The sequence below is a fragment of the Manacus candei genome, unplaced genomic scaffold (assembly GCF_025592945.1).
Source record: "Manacus candei isolate 608988 ecotype Guabito, Panama unplaced genomic scaffold, ASM2559294v1 h1tg000159l, whole genome shotgun sequence".
NCBI lineage: Eukaryota > Metazoa > Chordata > Aves > Passeriformes > Pipridae > Manacus > Manacus candei.
In genome coordinates, this window is record NW_026138207.1 from 4,649,672 (window position 1) to 4,666,700 (window position 17,029).

The following is a 17,029-nucleotide window of genomic DNA, read 5'->3' on the forward strand; positions in this document are numbered from 1 at the left end:
AAAATAGCTGCTGATCAATTTTTCTGTGCACACGACTGTATTGAAACATCTGTCAAGGACCACAGAGCTCTACAAAGGTTCTATATGTCTTCTTCTGAGGGGGTGAATGGGTAGTCAGCACATATATTGACATAAATAAATACATTAGAAGTAGAATAATGGGATGGGATTTCAACCTGGGATATTAATATTTTGATACTCAGTTTGCTAAGCCACAATTTAAAGTTAGTTTAATACCTTTATTTTTGGTGAAATTCATTTTTTTATCATAAATTGGACAAAAGGAATATAATGTTTAGTAATCTGTGGAAGCATTCAAGTGGTAATCTATTTTAATCTTCTCTTTGTCTGCCATCTGAAGAACCAAAAAACACAGCAAATACCAACATCCATTTAAAACATGCACCCTATCAGACAAATACTGAGGATGTGAAGTGCAATTCTGCTCCTAGTTCTTATGAGGCACACAAAAGTTGATCTCAGACTTCTTTACATATATTGATATATATTAGAAAACCAGATATTTTGGCACTTCTTTGGGAATGATCCACCGATCGTCTGACCACTCAAATTATTTCATAAACTCATCAAGTTCTGTAAAACGAAAATCCTGACCCAAGGATTACAACAAAATATAATGCTGTAACGTTTATTTTTTTTTCTTGTGGAAAGATACATAGGTTTATCCAACTAAAATGAAAAAATTACATCAATAGATTATTACCTTTTGGGTCATGTTTGTGAGCATTTGGTCACGTTATGTCAAATATTTCCTTTGGGTTTTAAACTCAATCACCAAAATCAAAGTAGACTCAAGTTTGTTGTAGTCTTAATTCTTCTTAAGAATTTAATTCACAAAATAAGGAAACCTAATATTTCATGCAACATTTTATCTATAATTATGTAAAAATCATACACATTAAATGCATATCTTCTATGGTGAGGTGTTAGTTCATTTTAATATGAGCTGCTGTGATCCATCCACAATTCAACCTTTTCGCTCTTTCTATTTTCATAGTTGCAGACACACTCAACTTTCAACAGGCTTTGTGTTCAGTATTTCAGTAGCTAGTTGATACAGCTACTTCTTCAGGATCATAGAGTATATTTAAATATATCCATAGCTGTTACTCATAGGTAGTGCTTTAAGATTTTTCAATGCTGTTTAGAGAATCAACTACAATTACTCAGGAATCTTGAGTTTGATGCTTATGCTCCGAATTGTATTTCAAATTTATAGGCTAAGTGCTGTCATCCTCCCAACCAAATAGTCCTGGAAACCTTTACTGCTTCTGTAGCCAATATCCATGGAACATTGTAGTGTTTGTCTCAGGAAAGACAGAATTAGGCCTTATCTCAAGGTGCTTCACGTCCATATAAACAATATTCTTTCTGGGGATCTTTAAAAAAAAAGTCTTGTTTTCCTCTTTCAGGGTGGGTTTTGCTTTTTAGTTCATATTTAGATGATTAAACCAGTAGAATATAAAGACAATGTTGGGATACTCCTGTATCTTTGTTTGCAAGGTGCCATTCTGCATCTATCATTTTTTAAGGAGCAAAGTATACTCTTGAATAATGTGACCATTTTGTAAAAATTATAAATCTGTAAAAAATATTGCATATTTTGATCAGCTTACTTTCATAATTGTTTTATTATGACTTTACAAATTGAGTGTCCCAAACACCCTCACTGAAACAAAACTCGGACTAACTCCTGGTTCAGGAGATTTGTGCCCACGTCTAGCTTCATGTGCCAGGCGTGGCTCCCTGCAACTGAAAGTGCAGTTTGGTTGCCATTTCAAGCTTTAATTGCCATATTTAATGAAGGCATAGGAGAGAAAGTGTGTCAACCCTGACAGTATAAAATCCATGACAGTTTTAGCTACACAAAGGCTTTGGGATAAGTCGGACGTTCTACTGCAGAGATGAGATACTATACCATCCCTAGAGCTTCCACAAAACAGAACTAGCATGTGTGGATGTGAATTGTGGTGGCTGTAGTAATTGCCTGCAAATAGGAAGCCTCAGTTCAAGTCTCATCTGTGCTTCAGCCGTTACGCAAAGTGCTCTTGTAAAATAGGATTAAGGAGACCAGAATTTGTGTATTCTTCATGCAAAACCATTAGTTATAACCACTTCTGTGGGGCGTGCCTTGTTTTATCTCTGCTCCCTCGATCTAATGTTTACTGTTTTGTGAAAACCAATATTTCTGCAAAATATTTTTGTTTCAGTGCTCTTGAGAATATTTCATTCAGCGGAAAGCAGTCTGATCTGTTCTTGTTAGGAGTAATCTCATCATATCTTATGCTTCAGCAGCTGATGGATACGTGATACAGTAAATTATAGGAAAGTGCAAAAAGTAGAACTGACTGTATTCAAACTTTATTGACTTTTACAAGCATTCTTTACTCAATATCTAATATTCAGTCTTTGAATGAGCGAAATGCCCCTGCAAAAGGATGAGAATTTATCTAGATTAAAGAACGCAGAATTTTGGCCCAAGTTTTACGTGGCTCTTCCTTATTAAATAACTCTGAAAGCAGAGTAGGGAAAAACTGCAAAACATAAATACAACTTGATAAATTCAATTTGACAATTGAAAGGGCTTTGCCTGCATAGGATTTAGATAAAAAAAAAAAAAAAAAGACATGATTAAAAATTCAATAGCCTAAATAAAAATAGTGTGCTAATTTACTGTTCTTATAATACATTTTTGTTCCAAAACCATAATGTAAGTTTTGAGATTTTGGACTGCATTGTGAACATCTTATTTACCCAGGGAAGGCAGCTGGTTTGACTGGCTCTGGGAAGCCAGACAGCACTGTTCACAAAATTAGTGAAGAACTCTTCATTCACCTAGGCTTTTCTTACTGATACTACTATTGATAGTAATGTATTATTTTTTCAAATTGCGGCAAAAGAAGCTGAAAGAATCCACAAAGTAAGTTTGCTGAAATGTGTAGAATTATGAGTTTGGAATCACAACAATTTTCTTTTAGAAAGTTGATTGATGTTGCACACCCTCCTCCCCACCCCCCCAGTCTTTTTCCCTATAAACTTGGTGTTACTCAGATTAAACAAAACCAAAAATAACGCACAAATTTGGATGGCTTTAACAACAATAATTTAATACTTATTAATCTATACAAATTCCATACTTCTGTCCTGAACATATCTGATCCACAGATAAATACGGAAGCAATGAACACTAATACTAATATATTCTTCCTGTATGATTTACAAATATTTGTTGTTTTGTACAGATGCTACATTTGGCTGTTCATTAAACAATTAGATAAAAAGTATATGTATTTTCTCCATTTTGCATTATTCAAAATGCAGGTTACACTTCATTCAGATGGAAAACTGACAAGTTATACACTGGCTAAGAAAAAAAAAAAGGAGTGTTTTTTACATACCGGTCATTGTAAATCCACCAACTAGCAAGCCAATGTCTCTTCCACCGACTATAATAGCTTCGCTGCGGTCTCCTTCACTGCTAGTGTTCTTGGTTTTCCAAGCAGCCCATATCCCTACTGCCAGGATAGCCAGGTAGAAGACAACTATGGCCACCAGTCCCTCCACATGGAAAGCCATATTGAAGTCCCAACTGTTTCTTTTATTGCAATTTCATTAAGACCTCTGGAGAGAATACAATAATAGGTCTGCTTTTAACAAACCTGACTTTTAGAATCAGTGTACAAAACCCCCTCAGATGGTTATTCCAGTGAATTTATGAAATGACAATTTCAGGTGTAATTGAGATTAATGTTACATATGAATTAAAATGCCTGTGGAGCAACAACCACTGGTTGTAGCCTCTGATTACAAAGTGGAATGAATGATATGGCTGAAAGCTACACTATTCTTAGAAATCAGTTACTGGGCACCGGTTTTTTTTAGTGTCACCAAGTTCTCAGTATCTGGGAACTCTTCAGTCAAGGAATACTTTGGTACAGGGAATAGAAGAACTTGGTCATATGGACTAATACAAAAGTCTCTAGCTTGAAGACAAGCCACAAAACTGCTTTAAATTATATAAGAACTATGGATAAGTAATAGCTACAACAGCAAAATACATCTTTTACGTCTTTGTGTTGGAATGCTGAGTCTTTCCCCCCCTCTATCATCTCCCGTATTTTAAAATCTGCACTTTCTTTTTTGCAACATTCAATTGTCCAGCATGAAAAGTATCAGTCTATTCTCTCTCGCAATCTGAGAAGCAAACGGAGAGCTTACAAGCTGTCGGACGGCAGAAATGTCGAGGTATACGAACTACAGCGGGGGAGAACTCCCGAGCGACGCGGACAGCGGCTGCCCCGAACCAGCCTCTCCCAGAACCCCCTCCCAACCTCGGCTCGCCGCTCCGCGGTCGCTCCCGCAGGGCCGCGCCGGCGAGACCCGTCCACGCTCCCGACGGATCCCGCGGACCATCCCTACCTGCCGGGGCGCTCCGCGGAGGTGCCGCGCCCTCGTGCGCGGCCGCGCATCCCGCCCCGCGCCCGCGGCAGGACCGCCCGCCCCGCCCGCCGCCCCCGCCGTCGGGCAGGGAAGGGTGTCCGCGCCCGCCGCCCACCTGCGCTCCGCCGCCGCGCTGCCCGGCACCCCGCGGGGCACGGCCGCGCATCCCGCGGGGCGGTGTCGGGGACGAGCCGCTGGGCGCTTTGCCCCCCCCCGGGGTTTTCCCGCTTGCGGGGGCAGGGAAGGAGCAAAGGCAGGATCGTCTCTTTCCCCTCCGGTGGGGCGGTGCGCCGAGTGCTGAGGCTGCGACAGGGGGCTCGTGGATTAAAAAGAGGAAAAATCCCTTTATAAAGGAGGAGGGTTCAGTGGGGTGAGAGGACCGTGTCCGTCAGAGCTAGGGGGAGGAAGGGGGAAAGACGTCAGAGTGCTAGGGGACGCTGGGGGGAAGTAAGGATGACTCAAGGGAGACTGATTGTCGTGTCATGGCAGGGAAGCAGGGTTAGGAAGTGGAACTGGGGTAAGAAAACAAAAGAGAATGAGGGGAGACAGGAGGGAACAGGATCATGCCAAACCAATGGGAAAGAGGAAGAAGAGAAAGGGCTGATCTAAAGAGATATACTGAAAAGAGAGGTGAAGGAAGGGGAGAGAGTGGAGGTACGGAGAGGGAAGGTGAGCTCTGTGCTCTCTTTGCCCTCCCTGGCACCCTTGTCGCTCCATGCCTGGGCCTAGCATTGAGCAAGTACCAAGCCAAGGCATGTCTATGAGAGGCTGGTCAGGACCATCTTTCCTCACAGCTCCCTTTCAAACATGGTTAAACATGCACCGTCTTTTCCCACATGCAGGACAGCTAGTTCTTGGGGAGTCTCCATTTTTTTGCCATGCCTGTCGTAAATGTCACCTGCAGAGCTACAGTAATACGAGCTTTCCTCTTATAGGACTCTTGCTCTCTGTCTCCAAATGATGCTGGACAATGAGCCTCTAAGTACATGTGCAAAGAAGACCCGTATGTGCCCTTGCCCCAGTTTTTATGACGGGAAGATCATGCTGAGCTGTAGCAGTCTCAGCTCTTAAGAGGCAGTTAACATGGGCCATTGGCTCATGCAAGTTGAAAAGCAGAAATGAGAAGCCCACAGGAGTACAAAATTGCTATTGACAAAAGAACTAATTTAAAGCAGAAAATATGAAGTCATGTTAGACTCAAGAGGAAAACCATAGTATGGGAAGATGTAAAATCAGAGAGGAGGAAGGTGGCAATTCAGGAAAGCTCAGCCCACTGCAAGAAACAACCCAAGGGCTGGCACTTTCCTGCATATTTGCCGACTGCCTGGCCAACCTGGCTGGCAGAGCGGCTTCATCTGCCTGGTCACGAACTGCTGAGCACATCACACCACGTTGGCCCCAGCCATTTATTACGTGCATCATGCACAATAAATTATGATTGCATACTCATAAATTGATTGTGCGCATAAGACTACTTTCAAGTCTGGGGTCAGTTGAAGGAGCCCAAATAAAGGTGGCCAAAGCATTAAAGGTTAGAAATGTTACTATTTTTGTCAGCCAAACTTGTAGTTTGTTAAGTGATGCCAGTGATGCAATGTTTGCTTTGGGAGAGCACAGTAGAAACCTCCTCCCAGTAAAAGGCAACTGAGACACTTTAGACACAGGTGAGCATAAAGGCATCACCTAAACAGAATTCCTGTCATAAGCAAACACCATAATGTAAATAAAGAGTAGAAGTCACACACCTTGGAAACGATGTTGAGGGTGTCTCAATTAGAAATAAACAAACAAGTTTCAGCAATTAAAATGTGATAGAAAATGCTTGGAGGCTAAAATGGATGTTAAATTAAATTCACATAAAGTTTTAATTAAGAAAGAAGTCATGACAGCACAAAGCATGGCTCAAGTCTGTCTGAGGCAAATTCAAAAATGTTGACCTATGGAAAAGAATCCTTTCTTAGATTAAATTCCAACTTTGATCTTCACTGAAGACTATAATTAATTTCTTGTGTCCTTAGTAGGTCATATTAACACTTGTTTATGGCACTGGAGTGGGGAAACTACTTTTTAAAAATAATTATTTCTAGAAAAGAATTAATTTTAAATTAATTATATTTTGAATTAATTAATCAAAACTAATCCTGAATGTCTATTATTTTTAATTTGTGTAGCCTCTTTGGACAAGTTTTGTCTCTTTGATACTCAAGAGTGGTTTGCAACCTTCCACCCAACAAGTCAATTGTGCTGACCAAGTTTTACCTTACATGTGTACTCTGCTCCTGTAGTTACTTAACTACAAATAAGTTAAATCATACATTCTCTCATGAGATATCCACTTAAACTATAGGTTCCTTGAGTTGATAAGGCCTTCGGTTATGAAATCATCTTCCCCTGGATGTAGCTGAGAAGGTCTGATACAATTATTTTAGTGAATATTTGATTTATTAATTTACTATCCCTTCTTTGCTCGTCCACTACTACTGTATCAGGTAGTTTTCTAATGCTTTCTTTTGGGAAAGAACCCTGCTAAACTGGATGCCTGCGTGCATTTTGCCATCTGCACCCCAGCAGCATCCATCACCCACAGCCGTACACAAAGCTCATTTCTCATGATATCTGAAGGTGTGCACAGATGAGTACCAGTAAATTTTATGGTTCTTGGGAAAAGATCTGCTTTGGTGCCAGAGATACTATATGCAACTGCAAGACAGAGTCCAAACTCCATTTGGACTGACTCCATTTCCAAAGAGAACTGCTGTTGAAACGCTTAGAACTGAGGTCATCTTTTCCAGGAAAGAAGTAGTTAATTGGCAATTTGTGGCTTCTAAAATAATTGTTCTTTATTTGAATATAATTTTCTTTTTTTAAAGGGCATAGATTGAAAATACATCTTCAAAAAGAAATCCTGAAACTTAGTTTTGTTTATATTTAAGAAAGGACACACTTTCCAGTGGAAGGTGTCCCTGCCCATGGCAGGGGAATTAAACTGAATGATCTTCAGGTCCCTTCTAACCAAACCATTCTATGATTCTATGAAAACTGGCATGGATGCGTGCATTAATCACATTTCTTTATACAGCTCTCAAGGAGTGTTTTGTGGAAAGAGTGGAAATTAGCTTTCATGTGCAGTACTTGTCTTTTAAACAAAGATATTACAGTATGTCCAAAAATTTATTGAGCCTACATATGATTATTTGGGCTCCCTCTGAGTAACAGTAAATATTTTTGCATTTTTAAACCTATGTTTATCACTGAGACTTTACTTAGAAAAAGGTCACCCGGGATACAACTCATGGAGTTGATAAAGATATTTGTTTAGAGACAGGTAGCCTAAACTGTCATCCAGTTTCTTTTTTTCTAATGCCTCCTGCTAGTTGGTGTCTCAGAGGAGTTTGAACAATAGGAAATGTAAGGGGCACAATGAAGCCTAATCCCAATGAACATTTATGCGAAGGACTGTAATTCACAGTATTAAACACAGGTTTAAGTCATGATGTAGAACATCTAAGCAATAAATATGTTTATGGCTATAGAGATATTTTATGTATATATTTACTTATATATTTTACCTTTGAGGTAAAATTCTAATTTCTCATAGATTTCTATGTTTAAAATTTTCAATGTGTAATTTATGCATTTTATGAGACTGGATTACAGAGTTGCTTAAAATCACACTAGCTTTCTTAAGAAGAAAACCAACCAACTAACAACAACAAAAACAAACCCAGTGTTTTGATGTTGCGCCCTTAACAAAAAAGCTTTTACTACAGGTTAGTTTAAGGCCTATACTAAAAACTTTCTTGAGACTGATGCTACAGAAAAGTTTGTGGTAGAATTATTCTAAAAAAAGGGCCTCTCGATCAATTTGTAGTTTTTGGGGTAGTATCCATCTTAGATTCTTTCTGCAATTTCTCTATTAACCATGGAGTCCCCAAAGAAATGATTGATGCTCAACAGCTCAAAAAACCCCCATCCAGATGAGAACTCTTTTGGAAGATATATTTGATAGGTATTAACAGTCTCTGGTTATCTTGCAGAAACAAAAGGCTGCAGTTCTGAGCTTTTAGGGTTCCAGATGGTGTAGATCACTGATGTGGCTCGTTTCATAGTAAACTAGAAAAAGTGTGAAAGAAACAGCTCTTTTTTTCCTATTGTGGCAAATGTTACGTGTGACATAATTTTTAATACTGTGCTTTACATACTTCCTGTAAGTTTGTGGTATAAAACAAACAGAAATTCAAAGTAAAACAGTGAAGAATCTAAAGATTAGTACTTAAAAGCATAAAAAAAGCAGAGTTGAGACTGTGCATGAAATCTTAATACACTCTTCTTATCCATGTACTTTTTGAGTCTTTACCTGCATGATCATGTGCTAATTTTTCCTTGAGATACCTGTCTCTTCAATAAGAGTTAATCTTCACTTTTTCTGTTTATATTCCTCATTAATTATGTGGCCTTACAACTACACTTTATTCAAATTTCAAAGAAAACAAAACTGGTGATTTTCTCTAGGTATTTTTGTGGTGTAAAGTATTAGTGCTTCACAAATACAGATAATTTTATCTACAGAGCACATAAGGGAATAGGTGGCATTTTTGTACAGCTTTACATATTTTTATATATTTAAAATATAGCTCCAGTCAATTTCTGTTACTGCTTTATGCAAACCTAAGAAGCAACTAGTTGGGGTTTTTTTCTTTCCTTTTTTTTTCCTCCCTGAAATTCTAAAGAAAAGAAAATCAATATTCAATCTAAGTCAGACATGTAGCATGAAAAATTTCAGCCTGTATATCCTGGTGCCTGGCAAAGTTGTATGCAATTAAAAGTAAGCATTTTATTATGTGAAATTTCAGGCAACCTGAACTGAATCAGCTTTTGAACACTTGTTGCAAGAAAGCTGTCATAAAAAATTGAAATTAAGGGATTGAAAGAGAAAATAGAGCATGTTCATTTTTTTCATTCTCTGGCACTGTCTGTATTGCATTATTCCTGTTTTACTTTAGTGTAAATAATTAGTGTAAATCAAAGAACTGCTTTATGGTAAACTGTACTGATTAAAATGAAACAAGTAAGGATGTTGTGCATTATTATAATTATTGAATATTGATATTGACAGTTGTTGCCAGAAGCCAGTGACATTAAAACTCTGTTGCAATAAGGGCTATGCAAACATATTATAAAGTGAAAACCCTCACTTTTCCTGCAGGTTTTTCTGCATTGTTGATCAGCATCACTGAATAACATGAGAAGTAAGCAAAATAACTGTAACAAAATAGGACAATAATACAAATTAGAGATTCTTAATATAAGAAATAATGCAAAATAGCTATTTGACAATCTATTTGGAAGTAATGCTTGTTATTATTTTGATTTTTTTGAAAAGACAGTGAATTAGGATCAGTAAAGGGGAATAGGTAAACCAGGGATCCACCTTTCTTTGAATGCCTTGAACTAAATGAGATCAAGCTGATTGAAATGCTTATTGGATTTCTGGGGAAATCTCTCCCTGAGCAATATATCTGTCTGAATGGAGACTCACCATTTATCAAGCTTACAGCAAAGGGCCTTTGAACTGGTGGACAGTTGGCATAGAAACACCCTCAGCTAGACTGGCATTTCTAGCATTCACGTTGGATGACAATTTACTGTGTGTCAGTGACCAGTCACATACCCAAGAAAGCAATGAGCATGACTACATGCTCATTATGATCTTGAAACCACAGTAGTACTCCCATCCACACAGAAAACAGAAAACCAAATATAAGCCAAAGCTGAAAGAGAAGTGTGGCGAATGGAGGGTGCCAGAGCCTCACCCCAGCAAATCAAGTCATGACGTCATGAGGGAACTGATGCAGAGGTGGACCACAGATCTGTTTGCAAACTTTGGAAACAATCAAGTGCCATATCATAAGAGAGAGCACAGAACACAGGGAGAAAGCAAAGGAGAGAAAGCAGTTTCTGAACAAATCTTGGAGCCATTACTAGCTATATGAACATTCTTAAGCCGTGGTGAAGACAACTGTAGTCATTTTGGGACTGAACTGAAAGAGATGCAAGAAAATACAACAACTAGCAGATGAATTAAATTCCCGCTCTGCTGTTTACATTCTTCCACTTGGCCCTGCAGTGCCAGTCATGACGGCTTGATGTTAATCTGTCTGGATTCAAATAGTCCATTATTTACTAGACAATTTCCTGTTGCTGTATTGGGAAAAGATATGTAGAAATTGAGAAAGCATTTCAAGAACTTTCAGTTTTCAAATTTAGTTTATGAAGGATTTTTTTCTGGTGATATCATGGAAGAGATTATTTACAACAGCAGTCTCAGGACTGTTTAGAAAAACGTGCTTCTGTACCTTCACCAAAAACCCACCCCACCCAGCACCATGCCGTTTCAATCTTTGCTCAGACTTCAGTCTTAAGATAAAACTGATGAAGAATTTTGGTAAAGCCTCTGGTTCTTTCTCATGATAAACTTCAGATGAATAATATAACTCTTATAGATCCATGGATACCACCTTCTAGTAAGAAATCAGAAAGCAAACTGAATTAAAACCAAAAAACACAATAAAAATCTTATGCACTAAACAAAACCACACAGAAATTGTATTTTGTTAACTATGATTCAAAGATATTATATGAACTTTATCTTACTATTATTAAGAGGTATGGTGCTCGTGTTCTTATCATGAACATGGTTAAATAAACCTGGTAATTTTCAGTGCATAATTTTGACCAAGTAAGAACTAAAAAAAAAATTTGAAGAAAATCCCATTATGATTTAACCATGGCAATTTCCTTAGAAATATCTAGTGAGAGCAATGTGAAAAACTGGCCTTCCAGGTATCACTATCAATAACTAATCCTAAACAATATAAATTCATTTTCTCTGTGGCACTGGGCAAATTGATGTATCAAAAACTGTTGCTGTTTGGACTCAATTTCTCTTCACTCATGTCCATACACTTTGGCTAAAGAATCAATGATTTCTTGAGGAAAAAAGCTGAAAAATTGATTGGATTATGTGAGGATTTTATTATTAGATAAATCAAACCTTTTCTAAAATTTTACTTATTTATTTATTTATAGCTGAAATGTCCATACAGCGTAAGTCGGATGACCCTGTTTGGGCAATGAATTCATCTGTTACTATGTGAATGGTCTGTAATAATGAAAAGGTTGAAACTAGTGTCAGTGAATTTCAAAATCTTGAGAAAGAAGAAACATGTATCAGTTTTAAACTACTTTCCAACAGACCCCTAGACAGAACAATTTCTAGATCTATATACTAGTTACAGAAGTGTGATTAAAGTCTACATCCACTTAGCTTGTTGTGAAAGTCACATAGAATGTGATTCAAGCTAGCATGATTCTTTTCACAAAGAAAGTTAAACAATGAAAATGAGGCATATGAAGATGGTCAGTCACTGACAGGTAGTAACCCATTAAACAATGATATTTCCATCCTTGTTCACACTTCTAAAGCTTTCAGAGTAATCATGAGATCTGTATTCTGCAGAGATTTTAAATTCTGTCTTTGAAGTTGCCCAGTATCTCTTCAAATGTCTATTTCAATTCTCTTGCTCCACCATTCCATCTATTCAGGAAAAGTCTGTACCTACTTACTGTTGTGTTAAAGAGCACACACAAGACAAAGTGAATAGAAGAGAACCAAAATAGAAATCCTTACTATAAAAACCAGTAATACTAAAAAAAAAATATGTCAGGTTCTCAGCAGCCAACAAGCTGCATACAGCCATCAGGGAGAATTTCAGAGCTGTTTCTGAATTCCGTGATTTAATTTATAAGTGATCTATGAGAAATGCAATTTGGCATTTTCAAATTAAATAACCTGTCTAAATAAAAATGGAAAATGTATTATTTCACTACTGTTAAGTCAGACAACTTGAAATAGCATTTGCAGCCAAATTGAAAGCAAATGGTAAAATTATTCTGATTTTATCCCCTTTGAAGTAATTCTTCTCATCAGTGTCAACTGATAAGAGGTAATTTTATAAGCACATCTACTGCTACCAGGAATTTGTAAACAATGTTTATAATTAGTGCGGGAAAATAGTATCACAGTAAATATATCCTTGGAGGAATGTGAAAGAAATGTTTGTGGTTTTTTGTTTGGTTTTGGGTTTTTTTTGTTTGTTTAGGTTTTTATTTGTTTGTTTGCTTTTTTTTTTGTTTAGTATAGACTTAGACAGAGTATTCTGGAGTTTATAAAGATCCTGTTTAACTGCAAACTCTATATTAGTTAAAGCTCATTAAAAATGTCCTGAATTTATGTAACATTGTCAAATTGGAAAACATGCACATGAGGTTTACAAAGCCAATACTTCTGGTCTGAAATACTGTCTAGTTTCACCAGAACAGACCTTTCTAGTCACAAGTTATTACTTTATGACTGTAAATGGTTTCAAACTTCACAGGAGTAGTAGATTAGTTAGTTGTTTGTTTGTTTGTTTTTTTTTAAATTTACTAATGCACATTCAGAAATGTTATTGAACACAGTACTATAATACTTAGTTGAAGCTGACTGGAGTATTTCTTCTTGTTTTAGAACAAGTTTGTTGAAATTGATGAGATTAAAAAAGCACCTCTAACTTCCTCCTTTTGAAAAATCTTCTTTTTTAAAATCTTCCTTTTGAAATCATACAGCGTTTCATAGGATTTGGAACAGAAAGAAAAGACAACTGGATTAACAGGATAATCTTGACCCTTGTAAAGATACAGTATAAAAATATTTGTTCAAAGATCTGGGCATTCTGTAGGCCCTTGTACACAAATGTAAAAAGCATCGTTTTTCTTTTGTGTTTATCACTTTGTTATTTGCTTCAGTCAGTGCTGCGTAGATAGAAATACCTTGTTTACTGTATCTGTAATGTCATCTATTTAAAACAGAGAATATTTCTGTGTTTTGATGTTTGTTGTTATCAGTATTTAGTGATTGCATCACTGTTTAGTGATTGGGCTCTGCTTTCAGCAATTCAGGTTCCCCCGATGGATAACTACTTGCTCATCAGGCTAATCCTGTGGATTTCAGTGCTTCCACTAACAGGTTAACAAACTGCTTTAAATCTGAATCTCAGTACCTACAGGTGTCTTGAAAGTGATCCATCAAAGCTGAAAAATACTTGCACTGAAAAGTTTTTGACCGTGGACAAAAATGTCTTATCTCCTTTGAGATGTCTTATTTCATTTGAATGCTTTCATCCAAAACCCACCATTTTATTTCTGCGCTTCCTGATCTTAGTGTTTATACTTTACATGCAGTAAGAGAACACTTAGTACACAAATCTATTTTGATAAAATTACAAACAATATCTTTTGTATCTTCTGTATATCAGTAAGTGTATGATCCCAATTCAAGAAGGCTGCTTCACTGCTTGACAGAATGACTGTAACTGACTTCAGTGAAACTTGTATCAGTACGTAAAAAAATGGTGAATTACAGAAATAAAATAGAGTCCCCAAATGCCATAGATTTATAACAGGAATCTTAGCCTGCAAAACAGAGTGTAAAATATTCTAGGTTGTGAGACAGAGATACTTGACAAAAGAGCATCTGATCATAATAAGAAGGATTTTGAAAGGAGAGTTTGAGATTGGAATGGCCAATGTTAACCAGAACACCTTGTATCTACAGCTAATTCTTGGGCTCTTGGTGCTGTTTGCAAGGCATTCTAGGTTCTCTGTGAGTCAAAAACCCCCACAATTCATAGTCATACTTGCTGTCTGTTGCTAATCTTGATGTACTCAAGGAATGGAGCAGGTGACCTTTCAAGATCTGTGGTTCCTGCAGGCCTGGGTCTAGCGGGTCAAGGAAGAAGGAAGCTTGCATGTTGTTGCTAAACTAGTTTGTGGATATGTAAGAAGCATAAGTCTCTAGTTTAAAATACATCACTGTTACTAAAGCACTGGTGAAACTGACACTGTCACAATCATTTTCTGTAGCAGTTTTGGTTAATCCAATTTTTTATTAGAATAATTACTTCTATTGCTTTATTTATGAAAAAAATGTAAATAACTGAGCTCACATTTGTGAACTAATCCTTATGGTATTAGTGCTTTGACACATTTGGGAAGCAAATGTAAACAGCATGAAAGCTGGTATTTTTCTATGATTTGTTGTTCATTTAACTTAAAGCTGTTCATTGAAATTGAAGAAAATTTAGTATTTCATAGATGCATTTCACTTGGGGAATTTTCTAAAAATGCACTTTAGAGAATAATTTTGGAAAGGGTTCATAAATTAGCTGAGGTGAAAAATTAAAAGATAAGAAAAGAAAAGAAACGAGGCTCCATTACCCAGTACTCTAGCAGATTTATTGAGAAGTCACCCTTTCAGCTAGTGTTTTTATAACTTAAACAAATTACAAGTAAACATCATATTTGTATGTGACTTTTCATGAAAGCAGTGCTTCAAAGTGATTCATTATTTATTACACGCTCTGTGGTATACAGGCTATCCATCCTGCAGCTGTTAGACATAATGAGAACAAGAAAAAGACCTTGTGTGCTTTAGTATAAGATAGCAAATCTGGAGTAACTTTCAAACAATATAAAAGAAAGGGATTTATATACAAAACTGATGAAACTTAACAAATGAGAGGCTCTCCAGAAACTCAGTAGTCCTTCCTATTTGCCTTCCAACTCTGACTTAGTGCTTCAGTATATGGGGTTTATGCTTATGTATAGGCTTAACCAGTATTTATGGTTATGTACTGGTTTAACCAGGCTCTCCTTCTCTGCTTTTATTTAATTAAAAATATCAACACATGGGAAAAAAAATAGCCAGAGGCACATACTCTTCTTCGATTATGAATTTTTCTGATTTTTTAACATATTTTTGTAATTTGTAGACTGGTTTTGTGCTGTAATTCCAAGACACATAAACTGGCACAAGGAATTATGTGGGTATTTATATTATCACAATAATTATTAAGTGGTGTAGTAATTGTAAATTCTTATATTTATAATATAAGAATGAATATAGATTAATTAAATTAATTTACGCATTTTAAACCCCAATGTTTCACTGACTTTCTAATAAAACTATTATTTTTACTTCCCCCACCTGTTTACGGAACAGGAACCAGGCAGGAGCCCGGGGTGATCAGCACCATGGACAGAAGCCACGGTGGCTGGTGGTTGTTCAGCGGCACACGAGACACCCACCCCTCCACCCGTGCGACTCTAAAGCCTCCCGAAGGACTGACTGCCTGAAACACATCTTAACCTGCAGCAGAGCCTGTCACTGGAGTCATAGATCAGCTTCAGTCACCCAAATAACCAGCGCGTTGGGAGCGAGAAGAGAAAGATTACAGTGCGTGAAGGTCTCGTAAGTTCCAAGACCTTAGTAAACACATTGCAATGAAAAATGAAGTAAATCATGCTTTGTCAGCTCTATAAACTACTTTGACACCGTTAACTCTTTGAGGAGTTTATTTTCCCTTGGAGCTTTTGTTTGTTTGTTTGTTTGTTGTGGGGTTTTTTTTGTTTATTTTGCTTGGTTTGGTTTTGGTTTTTTAAGATAGTGTGAGGCATATTTCAGATACTCTTAAAACACAATGAAGTACCCATATTTGAAAATAATGATCTAAGCAATATTAATTATGGCCCTCTTACCTTTTAGATAACAACCTTTAAGTTATTATGGACTAGATAGCTAATAGTCAAATTAAGAGACTATTTTGTTCTCTTCCTCCCTTCTTGTGGAGATCAATACTGGAAAGTCTCCCTGGGAGGTTGGATAGATTCCCACACAACAGAATTGTGAAAGCATATGTGGTATGTGACGCTGCATTAATTTAAAAAGCCCCAAATAAAACATCAACATTCTGTCAATGGCATTAATTTCTCACTATTCTGATCTGAGTCAAGAATGACTTGGGAAATAATTACATTTTCCATTAGGTGAGTTGAAAGCCTATATCAAAACCAGGTACTGTGGTGGCAGTAGATAGCGTCTGTGGTTCAAGTGTCGCAATATTAACCAAAAAAAAAAAAGAAACCTTCTTACCTGACTTCAGACAACAACGTTGTAGACATCTTCATGTGAACTAGTCACTCTAGATTCCCTTCATGGTCAGTGAAGTGTGTGTTCACTTGAAGTGAAAGGTGCAGGTCACCTGAAACTTTGGAGACATCTGCTAAGGACAAGGCAAACTTTGGTCTTATTTTTTTTTCCAGTGGTTAAAAAGGAACACTGCTTAAAAAGGTAACTGCTTTAGAAGACATAACTACTCCAGATGCATGTTTTTATCCAGACTGACCCCTCAAACACTGCCACTAAGTAGAGTGCAAGCAACTGGGCAAGAATCAAGAAATGCCAATGTCTTTGGGAAGATTAAATATCTGGGGGTGGGGAGGCTGCTGGGAAGCTCCACACAACACCTCATTTGCCTGTAGGATGTGCTGTCAGATGATAGATAGTATCTGACTTGTTCAAATACTTCCACTCATACTGAAATACAACCTAATGACAAAAGTCTACAGATTAAACTCCCTCTGTATGCATTTTATACCTCAAATATAAGCCTTTGCCAAGAGTATTTTA

General features: G+C 37.1%; 1 protein-coding gene across 2 annotated transcripts in view; it reads right to left on the reverse strand.

Annotated features, from left to right (window-relative positions):
- Positions 1-16,596, reverse strand: part of SLC5A7 (solute carrier family 5 member 7) — a 39,098-nt gene extending 22,502 nt beyond the window's left edge. Inside the window, exons 1-2 of one of the 2 annotated variants that reach the window (XM_051772752.1) lie at positions 16,493-16,596; positions 3,420-3,642 (exon numbers count right to left, since the gene is read on the reverse strand). In XM_051772752.1, coding sequence (XP_051628712.1) covers positions 3,420-3,597 — 178 coding nt within the window. In that variant the 5' untranslated portion in view covers positions 3,598-3,642; positions 16,493-16,596. Of the gene's footprint in view, positions 1-3,419; positions 3,643-4,239; positions 4,258-16,492 lie in introns of those variants that run through there. The other variant, XM_051772754.1, reaches the window with a different exon arrangement.
- Positions 16,597-17,029: the final 433 nt, after the last annotated feature.